Source organism: Xenopus tropicalis, chromosome 2, assembly GCF_000004195.4.
Source record: "Xenopus tropicalis strain Nigerian chromosome 2, UCB_Xtro_10.0, whole genome shotgun sequence".
NCBI lineage: Eukaryota > Metazoa > Chordata > Amphibia > Anura > Pipidae > Xenopus > Xenopus tropicalis.
In genome coordinates, this window is record NC_030678.2 from 56,608,939 (window position 1) to 56,635,566 (window position 26,628).

At 37.2% G+C, this 26,628-nt stretch overlaps 1 protein-coding gene across 9 annotated transcripts in view; it reads left to right on the forward strand.

Annotated features, from left to right (window-relative positions):
* cask (calcium/calmodulin-dependent serine protein kinase (MAGUK family)) overlaps nucleotides 1-26,628 on the forward strand; it is a 172,079-nt gene that overhangs the window by 125,396 nt on the left and 20,055 nt on the right. For 4 of the 9 annotated variants that reach the window (XM_012956939.3, XM_012956938.3, XM_031895964.1 and 1 more), the window contains 8 exon segments: nucleotides 634-822; nucleotides 3,920-3,998; nucleotides 6,160-6,245; nucleotides 7,776-7,844; nucleotides 9,622-9,690; nucleotides 11,000-11,035; nucleotides 11,825-12,021; nucleotides 17,622-17,737. In XM_012956939.3, the coding sequence (XP_012812393.1) occupies nucleotides 634-822; nucleotides 3,920-3,998; nucleotides 6,160-6,245; nucleotides 7,776-7,844; nucleotides 9,622-9,690; nucleotides 11,000-11,035; nucleotides 11,825-12,021; nucleotides 17,622-17,737 (841 nt within the window). 9 annotated transcript variants of the gene reach the window in all.

The following is a 26,628-nucleotide window of genomic DNA, read 5'->3' on the forward strand; positions in this document are numbered from 1 at the left end:
ATTACATTTGTTTTTGAAAAACAGATTTCAATGCAGGATTCTGCTGGAGAAGCTCTATTAACTGATGTGTTTAAAAAAAAAAAAAAAAAAAGTTTCCCATGACAGTATTCCTTTAAGCATCCTTTTAGATATCTTTATAGAATTGGGTCACACTGGTGTGTAGACTAACAAGATAAGATAATATCTGTCCTCAAACATTATTTACAAAAGGAGGAGCTGTGATTTGTGCATCTGGTGCACACATACAAACCACATCAATCATGATCAGTAAGTACTCTTTAAGCAGAGTCTTGTGTTATAACTTGTTTCCTAAAACATAGTGTTTCTTACCATATTCTTGCCTGTGTCCATGTAAAAGTACATCTATGTGGTTTAATACCTACCTGAGGTTTAATGACGGCAACATGGGCTGTTGGTGAATCATAATTGTTAATATATATTCAGATGTGCCTTACTAGAGATCTTCAGTAGAGCCAAGAAGATATTGAAACAGTGTTGTATAAGCTTTCTGTATGTGGTTTCTGTGTGATGCCTGCAGAAAGATGAGCACTTACGGCCTGTTGCATTATGTTACTGATACTGTAATAAAGTTTTTTAAAAGCAAGCGTCAATTATGTTTTTACTTGTCTTAAGGCCCTTCTTCAAACACATGATGTGGTAGCCCATGAAGTTTACAGCGATGAAGCCCTAAGAGTTACACCACCGCCAACTTCTCCCTACCTAAACGGTGATTCTCCAGAAAGTGCAAATGGTGACATGGATATGGAGAATGTTACACGGGTCCGTTTAGTTCAATTTCAGAAGAATACAGATGAACCGATGGTAAGTAACATAATACAGCTATAAATAATATAGCATACATATTAAAAACTTTTAACCTCCTAAGCTTTTTAAAGTGCAAAAAAAATGTCAGACTTTTTTTTTTTTTTTTTTTTTTTTTTTTGAATGAAAACTGGACAAGTGTCACTAAATTTTTCTCTAACTAGGTACTCACAAAGCAAAGAAGTTGCTTTTTATGTTTTGCACTCTTTGAATGAGATCTATATGATCTATAGCACCCTGTTTTACTTTTATCGATTACATGATTTAGTTATGGAGTTAGTTGTCCTTTAGGACCTTCTGTAACAGCTTGCCCCTTGTAGGAACAGGATTGGAGGGTAAAGAGTAAGCTTGCGAGAATCATGTTAGAAAAGGTCAAAGTCAGAATTGGAGAAGGCATAGATAGTAAGACGTAGATTCTCCTACAGTAGGAGAACTGTTATGGTTTGCCTGTATGTGATATGTATCAACTCTGGATGCCATGCACCAATTAAATAAACTGCTAGCTCCCACCAGTTCTTGATTAGCAATTTCTATGCCTATGGAGAACATTTTATTATTTATTTCATTGCTAGTACCACCAGATTGAGTTTAATCATGTTCATTTTTCAAGGGTATTAAATAATCACTTAAATAATGTGCTTTTATTGAGGTTTTAGGTCACTTGTATTTTGGAGGAGGGACTTGTGGTGTCCCTGATATGGGTGCTACTTTTCATTAAGACTACACCTAAGTTTTGAATTGGGTCTGTTTTCTTTTTAGTATGGTGCATCTATGCATTAACCCAGTCTATGCATTAACCAACACTTATTTGGTAGCCAGTATGACGGAGTGTCAATAGTTATGGCACCATTCGTGTCAACGGCAAATCAGCATTTGGAGTGCAGTTCCTATCATTTTATCTAAATAGACAAAAACAGGAAGATGCTAAGGCAGTGACAATACAGAGTAATCCAATAAATAATTCCATTAAATTATGAGTCAAGGGCAGTACAGACTCAGGAACCAGAAGTTAAACAGTAAAATGATTTGCATATGCAAAAATGTTTCCAACTCGACCATTGCCATCTTGGACTTCTGGCATTCTCCCAAAATCACCCCCTAACACAGTGATCCCCAACCAGTGGCTTGTGAGCAACATGTTGCTCACCAACCCCTTTAATGTTGCGCTTTTCAGCCATACTAATTTCACAGACTGCATGACTGGACACAAATGTTACACAGTTTATGCAGTAAGACTCTCTAACCTAGAACCAAAACGTTATTTGTCTAGCTGCTGTTGTCCTAGTCATCTTAAGAACCCCCACTCCCCCATTTACACACAGACCCTGGGCTTCCATTAATATAATTACTCTGGTCTTGTATTTAAAGGGGATATAAAGCCCAATGAATTTATTCCATTACTGTATTTAGGGGTATCTGCTACAGATTGTTGCAGGCCTAGGTTAACCCATTCCCTATGTAAATATGCAATTACTGCAGCTATCCCTTTGCTCCTGGAGGGCCCTTGCACAGCTCTTTACTACATGTGGGCCACTGAGCTACCTCAGCATTTACTTACTCTACAGGTAATGCTCACTTCCTCAACCCAAGGTACTATCAGTTCAACCCAACCCTATACTGGGTGCAATTAAATGGATGTGTAGTACAGCTCAGCAAATAATGGTTGTTACCTCTCTAGATCCCTCTACTGAACTATAGAGCAATAAATTACTGGGAATATTCGCCAGTGAGTGGTTTCTAAATGTTTGGGAAAACCCCCTTGACTACCCTTTTTTTAAGAAAACTACCAGTTGTATAAATGTATATGTGACTATATTAACAGACAAAGTAACCCTATTATAATGTCATACAGCTTTGGAGAGAATTCTGGGAGACCTCACTGATAATCTGTGGAAGGTGGCTTTCTAACACCTAATGTGGTTTCCATCCACCCCAAACATAATATTCTATACCTGCTTGTTAGAGCGTACTTTACCCAAGAGAAACTGCATAAAATTAACCTGGCACTTTCCTCAAATTGTTTTCAATGTAAACATGGCACTGTTTCCTTGATTAGCACCCTGTCCCAACTTACAGAAAGGTCTCATCCTAACTCCCTAGACAAAACTCTTTGTAAACTTTGTTTTGTTTTAAGTGCAGAGACTGCTTACATTAAAGTCCAAAGAACCTCCAATTTTCTCCCACTAGGTTAATGCCAATGTGAAATATGGATCACCTAGAGCTGGCTGTAGTCAAGCCTAAGGGCCAGCTTACAGGGTGTGGGGAAAACTGGGGACTCAAGCTGAAAAAATACTGCCCTCAACTGTTACCTGTACAGCAGTGTTCCCCAACCAGTGGCTCGTGAGCAACATATTGGTCCCCAACCCCTTGGATGTTGCTCCCAAAGGCCTCAAAGCAGGTGCCCATTTTCGAATTTCTGGTAGGGAGGCAAGTTTTGGTTGCATAAAAACCAAGTATAATGCCAAACACAGACTTCTGTAGGCTGCCAGTCCACATAGGGGCTATTAAGTAGCCAATTATAGCTCTTATTTGCACCCCCAGGAACTTTTTTCATTCTTGTGTTGCTCTCCAAAACTTTTTCCATTTAAATGTGGCTCACGGGTATAAAAGGTTGGGGATCCCTGGATTTACATTGCTGTAAAACTCTCCATTGTGCCTATATGTAACATTCTTGTATTAAAATGTCATGCAATACTTACTTGAACTGTGTATGCTGTTCCTTTTGATGACAATTCAATAAACTTACCTGTGCAAAAAAAAAAGACAGACTGCAGTGTTATGCAGCCAGACTACAGTTGGGAAAAAATCTTTTCTTTGTCACTAGAGTTGTCTGTAGTGGGTCTGATGCTGACCCTTGGGCTTCCACGGGTGCAACAGTGGTATAGTTCATAATAGCCACAATAACATTACGATTGACGATTTTCTGGTAAAACTTATCATAAGGCAAGGCTGCATGGTATCTTAAACAATGCATATCTACTGTTCACTTAAGATGCCATCTAGAGAGAGAGTACAGTAACTGAAACACTGTAATAGAACATGTAAATCTTACTTTGGCTGCCAGCATCTTAACTCTATGTATATTTTCTTTCTGCAGGGGATAACGCTTAAGATGAACGAGCTTAATCATTGTATTGTTGCAAGAATTATGCATGGTGGAATGATTCACAGGCAAGGTAACCATGAAATACTGTTTTTCACACTTGAATTTTTGGTATGGCCACGTGAGTAACATTCTGACAAACCTTGGTCATTAATAAAAATATTTATTTGGATATACTAATTAATGAGTCTGCAGACTAGCCTATGCTCTGCTTAAAAGTAATATGTTTGTATTGCTTTTCTTTTTTAATTTCATGCCACTTTTCATGAGTTTTGCTTTGTACAGCTTAACTTTGTGTACATGGCCATCTGTTTTGATCACTCTGCTGGTTTTCTGAAAACAGTGCTAGATTAATCAACAAAATGAATCATTGGGAGAGCCACACAGACTGATAATCATAAATCTAAGTTAAGAATAGTTAACTTGAATGTAACATTCAGCCCATGTGTAATTAGCTTTAGGCCATAGAGATGAAGGCAATTTTATTGCACACGTGATTTTTTAGAAACCTTTAGAAGCCTCAGTGACAATAGCCATGTTTGTGGTATCCAAACCAAAATTTGCTAAAGAACCCCACACAACACCGAAACCCCTAATGTACCACTGTATATCTGTTCTTATATCCTAATATATCACTGTAATCTTTTTCTTCCAAAAATATGAATAAATACCGTTTTTATATGCTACAATCCAGCTGCAAAACAATTCTTATCTTTCTGCATCATTTGAAATCCTGGCAGGGGAGAAGGGATTAGACATTGATTTTACAAATTGTAACAACTTTTCCACAGTTTACAGACACCTAACCCCCATTGCATTGCACTGTGATGTTACTTTTCCTTGCAGGGATTTGTTGCATTCAGGATGAAGGCAAACTGAGGACAGTCTACTATTACTTTTTATGAGTCTTAGTAGCAGTTACTTTTTCACAGCTACTAAATGCCAGAAAATACCCTGCCATAGACAGTATTGAGAATCGCCTGTGCTAAAACACACACAGAAACAGTTATCCGTAAATGATGAGCATTGTCTGTTTTTGTGACAAATAGCTGCTACTAGTAGCTTTGTGTGTCTTCACCCTAAAAGTAGTCAGATCAGCAGGAGAACAGGGGGCTAGACTTAAGTAACTGTTCCAAACCATTATTACAGGTATGGGATCCCTTATCCAGAAACCCGTTATCCAGAAATCTCCGAATTACGGAAAGCCCATCTCCCATAGACTACATTTTAATCAATTAATTCAGAATTTTAATACTAATTTCTTTTTTCTCTGTAGTAATAAAACAGTATCTTGTAATTGATCCCAGCAAGGATATAATTAATCCTTATTGGATGCAAAACAATCCTATTGGGTTTAGTTGTTTTATTAATTTTTTAGTAGACTTATGTTATCGAGATCCAAATTATGGAAAGATCCCTTATCTGGAATACCCTTGGTCCCGAGCATTTTGCATAATGTGTCCTATACCTGTACATTAAAAATCATGAAAAGGTTGCATATTTTTAACTGATGTATAATGCAAAGCTGTAGCTTGTACTTGATCCCAACTAAGATATAATTAATCCTTATTAGAGGCAAAACAATCCTTTTGGGTTTATTTAATATTTAAATGATATTTAGCAGACAAGTTATAGAGATCCAAATTACAGAAAGATCCCTTATCCTGAAAACCCCAGGTCCAGAGCATTCTGGATAACAGGTCCTATACCTGCATATCTGTCTACTGCTTTTATCATTCCATTTCAAATTGTCTGTTTTTCTTTGATGTGTTGGCAGTAAATATGAAGAATAATCTGGTCAAAGTAACAAATGTATATTGTAAAATAACTTAAATATTAATCCCCCCTAATATGCAGAACACATTTTATTTTCTAAACCTCATATATTTGATTGTGTTAAGCTGAATTTAGTTACTAACCTCTCATTTTGTTTGTATTGTGTCCTTTCATAACAGAAGCCAAAATGGCTTGCCTGCGTTTACAGAAACATTTAAAAAATTCTCCTTTTGTTTTAGGCTGTTGACTACATCATAATGAGTGCTGTGGGGTATTCATGGTGTTTTCCAGAACTATTAATAAAAAAATGTTGAAATTAACAAATCATTTCATGCTGGAACTAAAGTACCACACGCTGCTATGCAAGCAAAGAAAAGTTAGCTTGATCCTTCTCATGAATTAGTTGGTGACTTCCCAGAGCACAATGAACTGATTAATTTTATTCTTTTATGATGCAGGGACTCTTCATGTAGGAGATGAAATCCGAGAAATAAATGGAATCAGTGTAGCAAACCAGACTGTGGAACAACTTCAAAAGATGTTGGTTAGTTGGCTACATTCCTGCAGTTATGTTCATAAACCTTTTATTTTTCTGTGGTGTGTGTGTGCATTTGTATGTTTAAATACTCCAGAGGAATTTGGGTGCTTACATTGGGAGCCAGTGTGTTTTTATGATAAAATACTGAACAGATGGACCCAAAGAAGAAATAAAAAAAAAACAACAATTGCAGATTCATTACTGTCTTATATGCTGCTGTTTCTATACCTTTTACAACTTAGAGCTGTGATTTTTTACTTATTGTTTAAGCCCACTTTTGTGATCGAAAGTATATGTAAACCTCGGTCACCTTGTTGTAGTTTCAAGAATATCTACAGCAAAGTATGAGTGTTTAACTCAACGGTACTGATCTTTAGTCCAGGAATGTCTAGAAGAGTAAATAAGCACATAGGGGATAAGTGAAATCCCCCCCCCAATCTTGTAGGCTATAATGAATAAATATATGGTGCTGGTTTCCCTTTGGGCTGAAAAAATGATCATTATCTTTAAAAATGGCCCCTTTATTAGAGCTCCCTATAGATCTGCTATAGTCCCTGTTGAAGGTTCAAATGAGGGGTGGGCGTATCATAACAGTCCCTGCCAGAATGTAGGGGGGGGGGGGATAGCCAATCACAGCAGTCACACAAGCAAAGCCAGATTTAATTCCCTATCAGTTCAGCCTAGCTGCTGATTGGTGCCTTTCCTACAGTGCAGTGTGCCGAGAGCACTTGTAGGCAATCCAGTTGTGCAGTAGGCTACAGCAGAAATTGAAATGTAAAATGATCCACCTCTTTCATTTTAATGATGTCACTTGAAGTCTTGCACAATGTTACTTTTGGATGTGTTGGGGGATGGCAGCTTTACTTACTGTTGAGGTGTTCTTGGGTGTGTGGTAGAGCAGATAGGTTGGTTAGGTTCAGTGCAGGTCTGCAAAAGCAGTCATTAACACATGTCACAGAAAGATCAAAACCAGTTTACAAATAATAATAATGTATCCCAATCTAAAAATATAATACAGTAAATTCAGCAATATTTTTTTGAAAATGTTTAAATGGCATAACAACAACACTGCTATTAAAAACATTGCTTTGAGTTTTACATAGCTCAATGAAGCTGTTGAGGATTAACAGTTGTTGATTATAGCAAATAATGTACAGGTACTACCTACTTTGTTTTATAATTTTATATTTAAATCAAGGTTAAGGGTTTTATTATGAAAGTAATCACTTATACATTAAAGAGGGTCCTTCATTCAAAATTTAATTCCCAGTTATTTTTCAAAACATGAAAAAATCAATAAAAGTTTAAGTTCAGAAATGTAATTAGTATTAAAAAGCAGTAACTGTTTATCACTTACTTTTGGTCTGACTCTTAAAATGATGTTACAGAAGTCTGTTCACTCTCCAGGTCTCTCATCACATGGCTTCCAACATTGTTTCAGGAGTAAGAGCCAGGATTTCAGAGCATTTAAACATACAGATACCTAACCTGCATACACTTGAAAATAATGTGTTTTCAATTATGCTTTTTCTTTAGAGAGAAATGCGGGGCAGTATCACTTTCAAGATTGTGCCAAGTTACCGCACTCAGTCTTCATCCTGTGAGGTAATATGATAATGTACAGAATCTTTCTTCATTGATGCTAACCTCCTGCTGATGGCTGACTGTTCTTTGCTTTTTGGGAAGTTTTTTCTGCCTTTGCTAGTAGATCATGCACACCAATTTTACAACAAAGATAACGGAACAGTGTGTTGGTCCCACCTAACTATACTTTGTCCAGAGTTTTTTTTTTTCTCCTACAATGATAGACTTGCATATTCTGGAACCAAGCTTTTGAGTGTTTGAGTTGTAAATTGTTTGTATGTTTTAGATATTCTTTCATTACTTTCATTATTCCATATGTGTGTCTTGATAGATTTGGAAATTATCTAATAAGCTGATATTACATAATGCCACGATGAGCATATTATATATAAATAATTATATAGGTAGGCAAAAAAGACAACTTACAGTAGACTTAATTTTAAAATATTAGAGTATAGTCTTTTGCTCATCTGTTTGGTATCCAGCTCTTTAAGTAGGCATTTCGACAATCAGACATACTCACCTGACTGTACTACATTTTTGAAGGCTCTCACACCATTTAATGTTATGAGAGGGTCACAGATCTGGCTGCGGTCTGTGGAAGTGAATGAAGTTTACCAAATGTATATTTTTATCTTCTATGAATTATCTTTGAGTCTGTTAATGCAAAATTAAACTTAAGTACAGCAAAGTGTAGAAAATCTTATATGATATCACGTGGAACACAGTGGCTATATGTATGCAAACCGATTCCTCCTGTGAAACAGGTAGTTATGTTTGTGCCTAAAGTGCTGCCTTTCCATTCAGTTCTGTTTTTTTTCTTTATTAGTAGTTTCATTCCAGCTCTTAGAGTTTATGTGTAGTTTAAATAGCATCTTTAATGACATCTACCTTTCCAGGCAACATAGAGCAGCTGTGTTCACAGATGTGCTTCTGCAGTGATATTGAGTTGTTTGCCCCAGGTGTGGTGTAGCAAGCCATAGTCTTTATAAAACAAGAGAGTAAAATACATATTTTCCATTATGTCTTGTATTTAAAAATGTCTTACAAAGTAACTGACAGTAGCCACATTTCTCTCTCATGCCAGTAGTATAGTCATATGTAAAAACAAGACAAGAGATAGAAAGGAGAGAGATGTATATACATCAGGTTCATGCAGTTGCAAGCAATGAAAGACAAGTGCCTGCAGATTAAATAGCCAAAATCTGACTTTTATAAACCAAGGACATTTAATATGAAGTTGGTCCACCCTTTGCTGATATAACCACATATTTTGAGGGGAGGCTTTTCACTTGATTTTGGGACACTTGGTGGGATTTCCTTTCATTTAGGCACAAGTGCATTAGTGACATAGAGACTAAATTACAGTAAGAGTTCCAGTTCATCCTACAGAAAGAGTAAAGACCCCAAATTGTTTGTATAAGAATCTCACCAGTACTGAGTTGGGTTTGGGCACCAAGCCTCAATCCATCAGCCAAAGGGAGCATAACATTTAATTTTTGATTTAATATTTAGAGAAACATAAACATTTGTACTGTTATTTTTACATCCATATTGCTGTTTGTTTGTTTTTTTAAGTATTGAGTGGCAAATGCTCATAAAGTTCATGAGCTCCTCCACATGGTCTTTAACTGAACTACACTTCCATGACTCTCTTCCTTTAATACTTTAGAATCTATGCAGGTGATGTAAGAAGGCAAAAAATGTTTAGTCACGCTTTTTCCTTATTATTATAGTCATTATTTGCCATTTTTTTTTTCCATACGGATGTTTTAACAAACCTTGTATCTTATTTCAGAGAGATTCCCCCTCTACATCCAGACAGTCCCCAGCTAATGGTCATAGCAGCATTAACAATTCTGTTTCGGTAAGACCAGCAATTACACATACATACCTACACCATAGTTCTTGTGCACAAATATTGGTTTTTATTAATTTCCTGGGTGTAGGTTATACATGTAAGCATATTTTTCATCTCAAGTATTTTATTTTTTTTTAGATGTTCTTTATTTCCCACTACTGAACTATTTTTTTTTTTTTTTTTATCTGTAAGCGACTGGCATACAGATATGTCTACAGAACTTTGCAATTTCTGGGGCTTCAACACAATTCAAAAGCTAGGATACTGTAGTTGGATCTCTGGCACTAATGAGGTTGTTGGATTTATAAAAATGTATGCTTCCCCTTTAACTAATACAGAAACCGATGTTGGAAACCAGAATTTAGTGTCCGCTATCTGAGTTAATGAATTGGTGTGCCCTTTGCTGATGTGTTATTTGCACAAATTCTGCATAAGTTGAGCCTGGCCTGTTATTTTAACCCTCCTCCCTTCAGTGCTAAATGGGTAATAATGAATATAACATATATTATATACACAGCACAGGTAGTGTATATTCCTCTGTAGTCCTTTCTGGAACATCTTTAACACAAATTGCTTGTTGCACTCTACACTAAAAGGTATTTCTGCAAATGCAGCTCTTTTTGCACAATTCCGTCTTTTTTCAAAGCACATTTATTCCCTCTTAGCCTAAAATTTGCATGATTATTTTTTGAAGCAGAATGTATGTACAGATAGAGAAATGACGTTAAATATAGTGCCATGTTTTTATCATATTCAGCAGTCCCTGAAACTCTTGGGAGCTAAAGATATTTCAGGGCATTAAAAGCATTTAACACTTTGAATGAAATTCTTCCTTCTGCTTTAATAGCCACATGAGAAACTTGATATCAAAAATGCATTTTACTTTGAAAATTCTACATATCAGGACAGTAATTTATATTGTAGCACTTCGCTCCGATGGAGATAAGAAGTTGCCGGTTTAACCTCTTATAATTGTGTGCCACATTAGGAGTTACTTTGTCTTTATCTTCCATGCAATTTTAATTCCCGGTGTTCATGACAATGTTTTTCTTGTGCCTTTGTGTTGAAGATGCGATTTTTGCTTTTTTATTTTTATATTGGCCCTTTGCTAGTTGCTTACAATTTTCTGCTTTCTTGAGCTTCAGCTAAACATCTTGAGCTTGTTTCTCCCTTCTGTAATTTTTTTTTTTATATTTTACTGGGTTCATAAACTTTACTACACTTGAATAAAACGGTAATATGCTTTATAAAGAATCAAACTTTGGGTAGCCTGTAAAATAAAAATGTCTTCTTTTGGGTTGACTTTGTTCTGCAGGACATTCCAACAACCACCCAGACAAAAGGAAGACAGGTGAATACAATTTCTATATAACTTGTCATTTTTTTCCCTGGCTCCATTTGTCTTACTTGTATATTTATATAACAGTCTCAGCATCCCTCCTATATGCCACAGTTACGTTAGGTTGCATTTATTAGCAAGGTAAAAGGAATGAGGTTTTATAATATTTAGCTCAACATTTTTTTAACTTGATGGTATGAAAATCTTAAGTTGGCCATACATGTGAAGATCCGCTCATTTGGCGAGTTTGGCAAACAAGTGGATCTTTTACTGAAATGCCCACCTTGAGATGGGCGTTATTGAATCACATTTACAGGATACAGGCCATCAGGGTGAGGACTGCATCAATGCACCAATGCGCTCCTTGTTTTGAAGGGATTTTTAAACCTGTGTGATCAACATTTGTCCAATTTTTGCAAGGATATCGGTCAGATCCATACATAGACCGATAAACTGCCAACTCAGACTGCTGCCAGCTTTTATTGGCCAGTGTATAGTAGCTTTAGTCTTTTGTATAGACAGATGCTGAAAATAGTATTTCCATGTGATGCTATAGGATTTCAACATGTATGTCGTGTATAGATTTTTACTAGAAAATCTTGTATTCATTTTCCTTCTTTCATGCAAGCTTTAGCTCACTACTTTTATTTGCATGCTGATTACTAATTTTCACATCATTGTTCTTACTATTTGTAATGCTTACAAAAAGCACAGCATCGGATATGAAACAGGGCTTTCTGTGACCTTTCATGTTTAACCTCGCTAATCTCTTAATATTTCATGATTTATATTGTTACTTAGATATATGTAAGAGCACAATTTGAATATGATCCAGCAAAAGATGACCTCATTCCTTGTAAAGAAGCTGGCATCAGATTTAGAGTTGGAGACATTATCCAAATTATTAGTAAGGATGACCACAACTGGTGGCAGGGCAAACTGGAAAACGCTAAAAATGGCACTGCTGGTCTCATTCCCTCTCCTGAACTTCAAGAGTGGTAAGTGTTTTTGGTTTTATGGAGTGGGTTGTGTGTTTCCACTTACATGTTATAGTACTTTGTTATGGTTTGCTGATGCAGAGAATTGTTCATATGAATAGTCAGTTCTATCTTAAAAGTTAAATATTGCAGAAATCTACAATGATCCTGTTAAGGATTTTACCATCAAATTGAAAGGCTGTGTTCTCTACCCTAACCACAGGCCTTACTAAAAAAATGATTTATGAAATGAGCACAGCATATTTGATGGATCAATACTGTAGGTGGATGGGCAGTTCAGGTCTGCTTCACAGCACTAGCTTGGCCATAAGCTAGGGTTTCTGGTGGGCTAAATATTGGAAACAGTTGCTGAACACCCAAAATATTGTTGTTGTTTTTGCTTTTTGTGTGTGGCCACATCGTTTTGATTAAGTGTGCAGTTATTTTTACAAAAGCTATTTTCAAATAGTGTGCCACATATAATAATTTGAGTTGTTTCTCTGAAATTTACATTTTAACAATAAATTATCTTAATTTGCCTCCCTGTCATATATGTGCTTTAAATTAGGTTTCTGAACCTAGCTGTTCTCATCAACAGCAGCAGCAGTGAGATGTTAGCCACTAATATATCAATTGTAATGTGCTCTGTGACCGGGGATTTTCATGTGAAGCCATTGAAGCTGCTGGCTGCCACTAAACAGAATTGGTCGCTAAAAATATATGCATAAAACAGCCCATATGTAAACCATTTACATATGCTTTATCTAAATTACCCATTTTCATAAAAATATAAGTTTCTAGACATATTTGCCATAATCACAAAATGGGTAGCTTCTTAAATTGTATGATTCACAGGACACACAAACAAACCATATACATGCTAGGTCAAATTAGCCAATGAATAGACAAAGTTCTGACTTTTAGGGCTCTGGCACACGGGGGAGATTAGTCGCCCGCGATAAAACTCCCTGTTCGCAGGCAACTAATCTCCCCGAGTTGCCTACCTCTGCCATCCCACCGGCGAACATGTAAGTCGCCGGCGGGATGGCAGACGCGGCGGCGCGATTTCGCGCAAATCGCCGAAAAAGACTCGCGAGTCTTTTTCGGCGATTCCCTGAAATTGCCCCGCCGCGTCTGCCATCCCGCCGGCGACTTACATGTTCGCCTGTGGGATGGCAGGGGTAGGCAACTCGGGGAGATTAGTCGCCCGCGAACAGGGAGTTTTATCGCGGGCGACTAATCTCCCCCGTGTGCCAGAGCCCTTACTCCCACACTTTTTCCTGTTACAGTTAGAGCTGCATTACTTCTATTATTTGGAAATAAGTTTTGTTAACTGCCCTATTAATCTTAGCCATTATTAACCTGTCAAATATATGTTTTAAACACTGCATACAATGTTCCCTCTTATTACTTATTGGCTATGTGCGCAAAAAAATTAGGTCAGAATAAATTAAAAATTTTGTGTTTAGGTGAAAGCGCATAAGTGTATAGTTTTACCTTAATTTATAATTGGTGCTAAGTAAAGTAAATCCATTATTGTCACATGACTCTTTACTTGTGATCTTGTGTCCAATCCTAAAGCAAGGGTGAATAAGTGAACTTAATGTGGCATAGGCATTTGAAGAGGAATTTCTGAGGGAATTACATTTTTGGTTTGAGCTGTTTATGCAGTCTTTTGACATTATCAATTTGATAGGGAATGTTGTGGAAAAGCTTTACTGATTTCTAGAGGAGTAATAGTGCCTATAATTCCAGAAGTACTTGGGTTCTGTCTGTAATTATATTGTCATGTCCAAGCTTCTTGGCTCCTGCATGTAACTTGCATATTACCATCTCTTTCTGGAGAAGCATTTTGGCTCTGATAGGTATGTATGTATGTATGTATAACTTTATTTATAAAGCGCCACAAGGGTATGCAGCGCTGTACAGTCTTACAGAATACAAAATTACACACAGGGAGGACAAGTGATTGTATTTATTTATTATAAGTGCCATGTGGTATGAGACACAGTAGGAAGGAGGTCCCTGCCCCGTAGAGCTTACAATCTGAGTGGTTGGGTAACATACAGGCACAAACTGGAAGGTAAGAGTGCATCAGGTATGGGCATTTGCCCTTAAGCGCAGGACTGGGCAAAATAATGTTTTAGTGCTCCAGAAGGTAACAGCTGAGTTTTTTCTTAAAGAGAGTGGGTGAGTTTTCCCTACGGAGGGATTCAGGGATAGAGTTCCAGAGGTAAGGAGCAGCGAGATAGAAAGAAAGGTTTAAGACGAGAGAGCGCAGTGGGTGTGGATGGTGTAAAGAGACGGAGGCTCTGAGAGGAGCGGAGGAGACGACCAGGAACATGTAGGGAGACCAGTGAAGAAATGTAGTGAGGAGCAGAGGAGTGAAGGGCTTTGAATGTCAGCAGAAGGATTTTGTAAGCTATCCTTTGCTTGACAGGCAGCCATGCTAGTGAGCTTAATTGAGGCTGAGCAGGATCCCTCTTAGGAGAGAGCAGGAGGATCCTGGCAGCAGAGTTTAAGATTGATTGCAGGGGAGAGAGGTGGGAGTCTGGGAGGCCGGTTAGTAGGAGATTGCAGTAATCTAAGCGGGAAAGGATAAGGGCATGGATTAGTGTTTCAGCTGTTGCTTGTGAAAGAAAGGGGCGTATCTTGGCAATATTGCCGAGGAAAAAGCGGCAGGTTTTGGCAGTGTTATTAATATGGTTAGAGAAGGAGAGAGACTGGTCAAAGATAACCCCAAGGCAGCGTGCAGAATTTACAGGGTTGATGGTCATGCCATCAATAGTAATGGTGAAAGGAGGAGGAGGGCCAGGTTTGGGCGGGAAGACCATGAGCTCTGTTTTAGCTAGGTTAAGTTTGAGCTGGCGTCGGTTCATCCAGGAGGAGATAGCCAGGAGGCAGTTACCAATCTGGGTTTGGACATCAGCAGTTAGTGCAGGGGTGTCTAAATATATCTGGATGTCATCTGCATATAGGTGGTATTTAAGACCAAAAGAAGAAATAAGGTCTCCTAGAGAGAGAGAGTACAGGGAGAACAGCAGGGGACCAAGCACAGAGCCCTGAGGGACCCCCACACTAAGCGGAACCGGGGTAGAGGATTTGTTAGTAAGAGCGACAGAGAAGGAGCGGTTAGAGAGATAGGAAGAGAACCAGGATGCAGCCTGGTCCCGGATACCCAGAGAATGAAGAATTTGCATAAGGATAGAATGGTCGACAGTATCAAAAGCAGAGGAAAGGTCTAGAAGAATGAGAACAGAGTAGCGTCCTTTGGCCTTGGCAGTCTGGAGATCATTTGCCACTCTACATAATGCCGTCTCAGTGGAGTGCGCAGGCCGAAAACCAGACTGCATAGGGTCCACCAGATTATGGGTGCAGAGGAAGTTAGTTACACGAGAAAAGACAAGACGTTCCAGGAGTTTAGAGGCTAGGGGCAGGAGAGAGACAGGACGGTAGTTAGAAAGGCAGGACGGGTCCAGTGTAGCCTTTTTAAGAATGGGTTTGACACATGCTTGTTTGAAGAGAGAGGGAGAAATACCAGAAGCCAGAGAGGAATTGAATATGTGGGTAAGAGCTGGAGTAAGGACAGGGGCACACTGTTTTAGTAGGGATGAGGGCATAGGATCCAGCGAGCAGGTAGTAGGCGGAGAGCATCGGAGAAGCTGAGAAACTTCAGACTCTGTTACGAGACTGAAGGAGCTGATTACGGAGAGAGGAGATTTAGGAAGGTCGAGATTACCGGTATCTGAGGGTTGGGAAAATTGATTGCGGATAGAATCGACTTTGCTTTTAAAGAAGTCAGCAAAGACCTGGGGGGTGTGTTCAGATATGATTGATTCATTAGGTGAGGGATGAAGTAGCGCGTTAAATATGGAGACTAAGCGCCGCGGGTTTGATTTATTATTATTTACAAGTGTGTTATAGTATGCTTGCTTGGCCTGGGATAGGGCAGTATTGAGGCACACCATAAGAAATTTATAGTGGAGGAAGTCAGCTTTAACGCGTGATTTCCTCCAAATGCGCTCAGCAGATCGTGCACAGGAGCGCAGAAATCGCGTCTGAGGGTTAAGCCAGGGACGGGGATTGCGGGCACGACTGCGTTGGGGCTGCAGGGGGGCATTTATTTATCAATTTTTATATAAATTCAGCATACATTCAGTGTTATGAAGTGTAGAAAATTCAAGAGTGGGGGGGGGAAATTTTGTGTACTTTCATTTAAATATTTTTATCATTCATAAATAGGTGACATCTTTTAAATGAGATTCACATAAAAAATGTGTTGACCCAATGGATATATAGTTTGAGAGCCTCCCAGGGAAGCACAGGAAACAAATCTGAGCGTTGTGAATAAACTGTTGTCTGCTGAAAGCACTAGCGTAATAGCTTTGCTTTAATTAGCATTTAGAGTGAATAGATTTAGAGAGATAGTAGCTTGTAGGCAAATGCATTTTACCTTTATTTTAAACTGCTCTTTGAAACGGGTTAAAGTAATACTGGAACAATCTGAGACATCAGCTGTTTCCGGCTTAATAGACTTGAGCGTATTTTGACTCCTTCCTAATCCTATGGTAAAAAAAATTCTGTGCGTCGATCTGTTTTGCAAGGGATTTTGTTTTAACGCTTATTGCATTGTGATATATTTGCATAATTAAAATGTAATTCTGTGCAACTCTTCAATAAGTACTGAACATATTTTAAGTGGGTTTAAAGTTATTAGTAAATGTCATTAATAACAATGTAGCAGAAGCCAGCTGGAGGGGAACTGGGGTTTTGTTTTTTTGTTTCAGTGGTTACAACCAGGAAAGATAAAAGCTTTCAGTTGCACTTGCACATTTACACATAGTTTTAAAACCAATGGAAATGTTAAATATATATTTAAAAGTTGCTTTATTTGCTTTTGGGTGAAGATCTATATCAAGAATTTCTTCTAATCAGCTATTCCTATATTAGTTATACAAATGTCCAACAAGATCATAAAAATCAGAAATGGACTATTAACAATTGGCAGTAAATGTGTTTTTATACAAAGAAGTAAAATGAACTGAATTTAGCAATAGAAACATCATGGGCTTTATAAATTGTGTAATTGTTAGGGTGTCTGAATACAGGTGAAAATAGTCCAGTGCAAAATAGTCATAAGCCTGTGTTTTAGTTTCATAAGTATATTGGAATGCATCTGAAGAAGATGGCACTCCTCTGTGTTATTTACCCTATGTGCTAAGGGCTTCTTGGCAAGGAAGCCAAATGAGTGGATCTTTTCCTTACGTTGCTGCCCAGCTGGTGAGACAAACTGAACTCATGCCCTTATTTGACCATTGGGTTATTGATTGAATGACATGGGTGCTACTGCCGAACTGTTGGAGAGAGGAATTTTCTACCTGCACAGAAAAAGAAATACTTGAATAATGACAATTTTATTCTTGCCATAAGGAATTAAACAGTGTATTTTGTTATTTTCTTGAAGGATAATATATTACTGGAAAATCTAAATTGTTTCTCCTTGTTTATCAGTATCACCTTGCACATGTCCGCACATTTGCAAAAAACATAAAGTAATTTAGAATATTCCCCGTGTTGAGAACTATTAGACTTCATTTTGTTTTCCTAATTCAAATTTCCAGGCGTGTTGCTTGCATTGCTATGGAGAAAACAAAACAGGAGCAGCAGGCCAGCTGTACCTGGTTTGGCAAGAAGAAAAAGCAGTACAAAGATAAATACTTGGCAAAGCACAATGCAGGTATGAGATTCCTGTAACTATAATCAGATCTTAATATCCTATGTTATACTAGCATGAAATGATGTGTGTTAGATTATACACATTTACTGTATTTGTATCCAAAAGTTCAATGCTGCATATGTATGCAAAAGTTGGTGTGATGTCCTTACTTGAGGCAGCTCAGAATGCTTTTGGTGTATTAAGTACTCTGTATTCAAGCTTCTCACCCCTAGGAATATTGAAGAGCCATTTTTTTCAGGGATACAATTTAAAAAAAAAAAAAAGTGGAAACATCGATGAAGTGTTTAAAGCTTCACTTAAGAGGCAGTAGATTATTGCTTTATCATATGTGGCGCACACTTGCAATTGAAGCCAGATGAGCCAAGCGATTTACCTGTCATTTGTTGATAACTAAATGAAAGCCTTCGCCTCTGGGCCTGACTGTGCTTTTCAAAACCAGTCTTGAGTAGAGATTTGCTATGTGCCTGCTGTAAAATGGGTCAAAAGGGGAACAGCTTTACTTGAAATCCTCTTTTCATTACATTAACATTCATTTTCACAGTCCCACTGATAATGTTTGATTTGCTTTTGTCAATGTCTTTCTCCATTATTTACCCAAAATAAAATGTAAAGAAAGCTGTACATGCATGCTGTTCTGGGTGAAAATGTGTAGAACCTACATTTGGAACTCCTGCTGATCTCTGTACATTTGTATTTGCTTTTAGTGTAATATTCTCCTATACTTTTTGTCATTATTGTACAAAGCCAGGAAGAACTTCCTTTTCTTTAAAGCTGTCAAGGGGGTCCTTCAGAGCAAAATGGCCAATTTAAAGTCTGGGTAACACTCCTGAACACCCAAATCAACTTTCAATGCTCTACAGAGTTCTGGTGGGGGAGACTTGTCACATAACATAGCAGCCATTCTGTGCAGGTATATATACATCATGTACAGCAGTCTCATGTTGGGTCAGTACTACAGGCTGGAGCAACTGGTTCCTGGTTACACAGCTTGTGCATAGAGGACCTAAGGATGCACAAAGAGGTCCTTGAGCCAGCTTGTAAGGAAGGGGCCAGGTCTTACATATAATAAAAAAAATTAAAAAAAAAAGCACCTCAGCAGGATTTTTTTCACTTACACTACACATTTTTTACAAATACCCTTCTATCATAAATGTTGATCATGTAATTATTATGAAGGGATGCAAGAAATGACTTTTAATAGTGCCAAAAGTGATTTTACTTGACCTATTTTAATCTTGTAATGCACATTGAGATCTGCTCTGGGCCTATTATCACAAACCTAATGATTTGGCCAGATAGGAGGAGGACATTGCTTTGTAGTTGGTCGTTGTCCCATTACAAACGTGAAAGCAATCATTGTTTAGCTATATACAGCCTGAATGGGTCTGCACACTGCTTTACGCTCAGCTGATTTGTTTGAAATCAATTCAGTTAGGATAATAAAGTGGTGCTAGGAAGCAGATTTAATACAAAAATAGAAAGAAGAAAATTTATTTTTCAAACATTTTTTTTTTTGTAAAAATGTGTCTTCTAGTACTGGAACAGTTTAGTATAGGCAAAGGGGTCTGTGGAAGGGTTGCTATGGGCTTATGGCACACAGGGAGAACTCTAGCTTCCTGCCATCATTGTCCTCCATTAAAATAAATACTGAATGCTTTGCTGGTGGCAGAGGCTTTTAGAGACGATTGGGAACATTGCAGTGAGGCTTCTAATCTGACCTTGCCCATTTTTTGCATAGACAGGGAATTTTGCATTTATTTGAAAGGGTTCATTCACCCTGAGCATCACAGCAGTGCCTATGCCTTAGGCCTTTTAACTACATTCAACATTGTTGTTGGGTCACTAACTCGCAGTTTTAATTAATGTATATTTTATTTTCCTCTCTATTATATATTTGTTTAAGAAAGTAATATGTATTTATCCTGCTCTGGCAAATGCAGATGTGAAAGCCTGTTTCAGGATTCAGATGGCACTGCTGTTTACAGATTGTAATGCTCATTGCTTAACAGACATAAACCTCAACCATACCTGGCATTAGCATTTTCTAGAGATGGGTGGAGACAGACTGGAGAAATGGAGTCATTATTTTAAAGGCTTAGTTCCCCCTTCAAATGAACCACATTGCTATTGCATGTTAAGCTATATTGTTAGCTTATATACACAGCATAATTCACAGCCTTTTTTTCTTAAATGCTGTAGTAGCTGACTCTTCAAATAGTCGTTACTTAAACCAATATAAAAGCACTAAATAAAGCATGCAAATGAATAAATGTGAAAAATATAAATATGATTTGAAAAAAGTATATTGAGACCTAAAAGACAAGTAATCTACAAGAATAATCAGTATTTTGAAGTGAAGTGTTGCAGTTCCATAGGCCAACAAGTGAAGTTCATTTCTCCCCACCTGCTTCTTTCCACCTACTTCAGGCTTTCAGCTTGGTGCATGTGCATTACTAACCTTAAGCCTTCATGTCTTTGGCGAATGTGATAAGGATGCTGAAACTAAGGTTTTGCCGTCCCTTTCTGCTGAAATGCTGCTATTGTAAACGTCAAATGTTGGCATTTCCTGTTGGGGGAACTTCCTTTACTTACAGGTAGTAGTTTTAATTCTAGGTTAGAAATAATGTAACCCACGGACCTCACAGGATGGTCTTCTCATATCACTTCAGACTGATGCCGGCTCTCGTTCTATATTAACATTCAAGCTGGCATACAGTTTTTTGGGGGTTTTTTAGATTCACATAGTTTGTATCTACTCCAATGAGAAATGCATTTCAGAATCACTGTTCATATATTTTGTTTTGGTTTGTATTTTCTTTTGTCTTTTTTAAATTGTTGAGGAAGTATAATGTTTAAATGATTTAGCACTGGAATTAAGCAGTGCTGTCTTAATTATGTATCAGTGTATATCTTTTAAGTTGTGTATTTATTTTGTGCATAGTATATATTTTGTTTTACTAATACAATGCAAGCCATATCTCAATGACCCCCCTGTACATTTTTCATGCTGTCTTCCTCCCAATGGCCTCTGTGCATGTAAGTAACCTGTCAAGTGACAATGCTTGTTTTTTTGCTTCTTGCTTTTCCTTTTAATAATTCTTTCTTTGCTATCAGTGCAGAAAAGACAAAAAGATTTAAGCTTTGTGTCAATCCTGTACGTTTCCATTCTTGTGTGCTTTCTAAACAAACACAAATTCTAGGCCTAACCATGTCTTATTCTCGCCATAGTTATTTTGGGTTTACATCCTTTCTTTTGCACAGTGTGTTTTTGTTTTGCAGTTTTTTACACCTAGTATGTTTTCCTCAATATTAGAAAAGGTTCCAGGCATAGATTTAGGTATACTGTTATACCAAATTAAATGTTAACAATCTCACATAAATGAGTCAGGCTTTCAAGTAAATCAAAGTTAAATTTAAAGCAAAATTGCCCTTTTAGGTTTTCTGTAACGGGAAGGTAAATGTTAGCAAATGTATATTCAGGGCACAGACAGCTATATTTTGTTTTTATGGCTGTTCTTGTGGTACTCAGTCAGACATAATATATTTGCTGATGGTGAAGTTATATTGGGAAATATTGGAAAAATCACGCTTCAAAAAACTAATATTGAGTATCATTCTTGACTTCAATATATATATAGTGTTTTATAGACATTTAAAAGACTGTAGAGCATGGCAAAAAAAAAAATCCGTAGGTCATACCAATGCAGTAACTATATGACATGCATTTTTAGGCTTACCCATTGTAGTTTTCTATAGGGAACATTTTAATTATTGCCTGCCAGTTGGTTCTTACTCCTTCCATTGTAAAGGTCATTACAGACATAGATTCAACAAGAGTTCAATGAATTGGGATTGTGCTTTATTCTCTATTATTTTTAAAATGAAAAAAAAAAAATTTTTTTTGTTACTTCTTGAGCTAAACAGTGCCAAGACGCAAACTGAAGTTTCTCCATGTTTGGTCCTTGCAAGGTAGATAATCACATTACCAATGCATAGATAATCCCCCTGTGTAATAGACTCCTGCTAAACTGTAAACGTAAACAGTCCCAAGGGGTGAAGGATGTTGCATACTGGTAATCTAATTATCTAACTACCAAGCAATGGGCAAAAATTTGTTCAGACCAAGCCCTATTCATTGAACTGAGATTGAACATAGAGGTATACTGCTTTTTTAGGACACTGGCACATGGGGAGATTATTCATGCACAATAAATCTTTGCTATCGTGGGCGACTAATCTCCTCGAAATGCTCTCCAACCCTCAAAAATGTGAATTCTTTAGTGTAGTGTTTATCTCCTTTCCAATATGCAGACATTTTTCCATAAAAAAATAATAATGGTTTAAATTGGAAAGTTCAGCCCATTTATGTCCAAACACTATGCCTGTTTGCTGTCAGTGAAGCCCTTGATCAGATTGGAGCATTAAAATCTGTGGCTGGGAGGTACATATTGGACATGTCGACCTCTAGTTATTCATATTAATGAAATAGCCAAATTTCACTGCAAGTAAGCATATTATTGGTATTAATATCATGTAGTTGACAAATGAAGCAGTCATATTTGCATATTTTTTTAGGTTTATAATTATCCACAAAATTCTTCCAAAAATGTTCCACAATCCTGTTTTATTATACGGTTCTGCTTTAAACCAACCAAAGAAAATTGTGAAATTCATACAATTTTCTTAACTTAAATTAGCTTATTGACATGTATTTTATATTCATTATTTCAAAACATATACCATTCACATGTGTGTCTGTACTAACAGGCATGGCGTCAGCCTGTGTGCCAACACATGGAGTGAATGTCATCACAACAATGCATAGTTTCACATTTTTGCACATATATCCAGTACATGTGTCTGTTCACGGGCTGACTTCATGCCTTGCAGTGGAGAAAGACACAGGAGCGGATGGGAGCGCATCAGCGGAGAAAAGCTAAGGCACAGCTATGTATCCCATTGGCCTAAAACATTGACCCCCTTCCCCATCATATATAATAAAAGGAAAAGGTTACCCAGGTGCTATAACACATAGCAATAAGATGTTTACTTTTAAACAGGTGACCAATAAATGCTATCCGCTGATTGGTTGCTCTGGGTTACTGCATTTTGTTAAATAACAACTCTTCGACTCAAGGATATTCAAAATGTTGAGTGACTTGCAGTGTTTAATGTAGCCTGATATGGACAGTGTAATCACTGGGCTGTAGGCAGTCTTTTATCTTGCTACTTTGCAGGACAGGCACTCTAAAAGGAAAAGCACCATATCTAATATTTGGACATGGGAAAACTAATACTTTTATTGTTCATGAGATGGCGCTATCACTAAGGCCTGATATTCAAACATAGCTAAGTCATATTTACTCTTAATAATGCATTGTAAGCAAAAAAAAAAACAAGCTGATATTGTTGCATCACTTTTTCAGCAATGTATAGTTTAAGTTTAAAATGGCTTTTAGGGCCCATTCATAGTTTAATTATGGATCAGGTGACCATTTTGTTCAGTTGAACGATTAGATTGGGTAACTTCAAGGGTGGGTTTGTTGCCATAGCAGAACAGTTCAAATAAAGAATATTTATTTATTTTATTCTCTTTGGTAATTAAAAGGAAACTTGACTTTGAGAAAGGCAATATGCCTTCATTTTTATTTAATAAACAAAATATTCTCAACTATCTGGCAAAATAAGAACAGCAAAAATAAACTAGACTAACTACAAAGTAACTCCTGTTACGTTACACTTCAAAGACCTTTATAGCAATCAAGGTAAATGTACATATTTTTTATTTACTTATTTTGCTTCTCAATAGTATAGACATTCAGATTTACATTTTGGTCTCCACAGTACAGTTTACATAACTTTTTAAGGGTCAGCAATGTGTTACTGTGTCCGTGTGTCATGTCCTTGTACTCCTGTCACCCCTAGTGTTTTATCCACCTGCTTTTGTCTCCCCACTTTAAAATAAAAATCATCACCTGTGAATAAAAATCTGTCAGAGTTAGTTGTTTGGAGCTTTAAAGCCACTGTTGAGATTCTGCTCTGCTGACACCAAGCATGAATCTTGCAAAATAATATTTGGGCACTTTGATACAGTCATGCATGCAAAATCAATGGAAGAGGCTGTTAATTGTGGCTGCTGTCACATCCTAGTAGACCTGTAATCTCTATTACACACACACACACACACACGCTGAAGGAGACCGCAGCAAACCAAAACAGTCATTCACCCACATGATGATTTTGGCCGTATTACCAGATGATATTGTTCAATATGTGGCTTGTTTGAGTGGAGACATAGTAGTTTAGAGAGATGAAACGGATAACATAAATAATTTCTGCTTGGTTGCAGCTCAGAATAGTTTTTTTTTTTCCAATGATTTATATTATTTATGCTAGATTAATTATACTTAATTGTCCGAAATAAAGCTAATACATCACTTAAGTAAAGAAAGCATAAGGGCTAAAAGTGCGGAAAATACCAAGAGCTTTTCCATATTTGGTGGAAGATAATATGTGCAGGAAGATTGGTCCAAGTTTGATACACAAAATCACAATATAATCAGTTTGATAGCTCAATAGAGGCATTGGACCTGTTATCCAGAATGCTCTGGACCTGGGGGTTTTCAGATAAGTAACAGTAATTAGGGCTGTGACAGACGAGCTTAGTCGCCACACAACAAATCTCCCCGAAATGCCATCCCACCGGCTAGAATGTAAATCGCCGGTGGGATGGCATACACGGCGCTGAAATTGCCTAAGTTTCCTCTCATGGCAATTTACATTCTAGGCGGTGGGATGGCATTTCGGGGAGATTAGTTGCCCGCGACAAGGGAGATTTGTTGCGCGGCGACTGTTCTCCCCATCTGTCACAGCCCTTGAACCCAATAGGATTGTTTTGGCTCCAATAAGGATTAATTATATCTTAGTTGGGATCAAGTACAAGGTATTCATTTTTATTATTACAGAGAAAAATATATATATTTTTTTTTAAATTGTGAATTATTTGATTAAAATGAGAATGATATGGCCTTTCTGTAATTCGGAACTTTCTTGCTTTCCGGATAACGGATCCCATACCTGTACATACTATGTTGACTGCCTTCATCCCTTAATGTTCTGTTTGCAGTAAAATCAAAATATCTTATGAAAGGGCTACTTAAAAGTTAGGGAACAAATGTGGTCAGAAAAGCACTCTGGGTGTGGGTTGTTTTTCTACTACAAACCCTATAACGTACCTACCGACAAAGTGCCCTAAAATTTGGGAGGTGTATTTCCAGGATGTTTGTAGCATAGCAGAAGTGTAGCTGTGCCAGTAGTTTGTAAAACAAAATGCTAACATCTCATTAGTGTGCCTCAGTGAGTGCCATCATTGCAATGATAAATAAAATACACTTGTCTGTAAGAGGTTTTATTCCCCTGTTTTTTTCATGTTAAAGGTTTAAATGAGCAGCATCAGTTTCCCCTGAAATTATTACACTTAAAACAGGTTTTTTTCTTCATCAGTTTACCTACACTGTGCATATTTGCTAAAAGAAAAAAAACGTGAAATGGAGCCATTCCCAAATAACTTCATGTTTAGAAGCACCATTGGCATACATTTATTTTGTCTGACTTCATTATATGAGACCACAAACAATCCAGTTTTTCCCAGTAAATCTGAAATGAATGTGTAGTAATAACTGTAGGAGACTTGAAGTTGTCAGCAAAGTGTGAGAGCTACTATACCATGGGATGAAACACTAGTGTGAACACAGACTAAAGAATATGCTGTAGGAGTAGGCCCATTGTCTTGACATTCTCCACCAGATTCTTTATTCTCTAAAATTCATCATTTTAATTAGAGCATTCTTGTCAACACTATACATTAGCAAATATAAATAAGTGCAATTCTCAGTGTATGCTCCTCACTTCAGATACCTCGTGTCCCTCGTGACCTCATCGCTAAGTCTAAAGCAGAAGAGGGCACTTTGGAGTTATTTATTGAATACATTAGCAAAGCAAATAATTACCAAGTTACATTTCTACACCATGTAGAACTAATGTGTAAGACAACAGCACGCCAGGTTGTTTCCTCAATCTTATAGGCTTTCCTTGCACTTGTTTCCTTAATCCAATAGGTTTTGCTAGCTTAGGTACACAATTGTTATTTCCTTTGATTAGTATAATATATTTTTAAATATAAAGTGCTGGTTGTTTAATTAGTAACTATAGTTCTGTACCTATGTCAGTCTTTTTATTGTCTGAGTGGGAAGCCACCATACATTATACATACAGTAAAGATAAGCATAAGCCTCTTATATTTTTTTCTGAAGTACCTTACTTAAAATTATTTAGACCTTTTCTTTGATAATGAAACTCTCATTTAATCCATCTTTTATCATCTGTAGTCATTCATTTTTTGACATATTTTAATATATTTATTTGTCATTGCACCATACATTTTTGCCACCATGGTAGTGTGCAGGTTTTTGTGTTCCAGTGTTGTGAAAACCCACAAGAATGTTCATTTAATGCATCTTGCCACTACTGGGAATGGATATGTTTGCTTATTATTCTTATGTATTGGATATCACCAGTAAAGAAATGCCAGTTGCAAAGTTAAGCTTCTATTACACCAGTCTGCTTCTTACTAAAAATTATTTTTGGGATGTCATTTCCAGTTTAAACAAAACAGCTGATTCATAATACACAATGTGGTCAGTGTCTAATGTTCATAATGTATTTTTATTTAAGTTTCTGTATCCTGGATAATCCTTCCTTTTCTATTGTATTGCAATGTTTGGTAATGTAATTATTATTATCGATAGCAAAATGCCCTTTAGTTGGTTAAAAGATGCATTTAATCCTTGACGGTTCCACAGTACATTGGAGTACAGTGCAAAGCACATTTT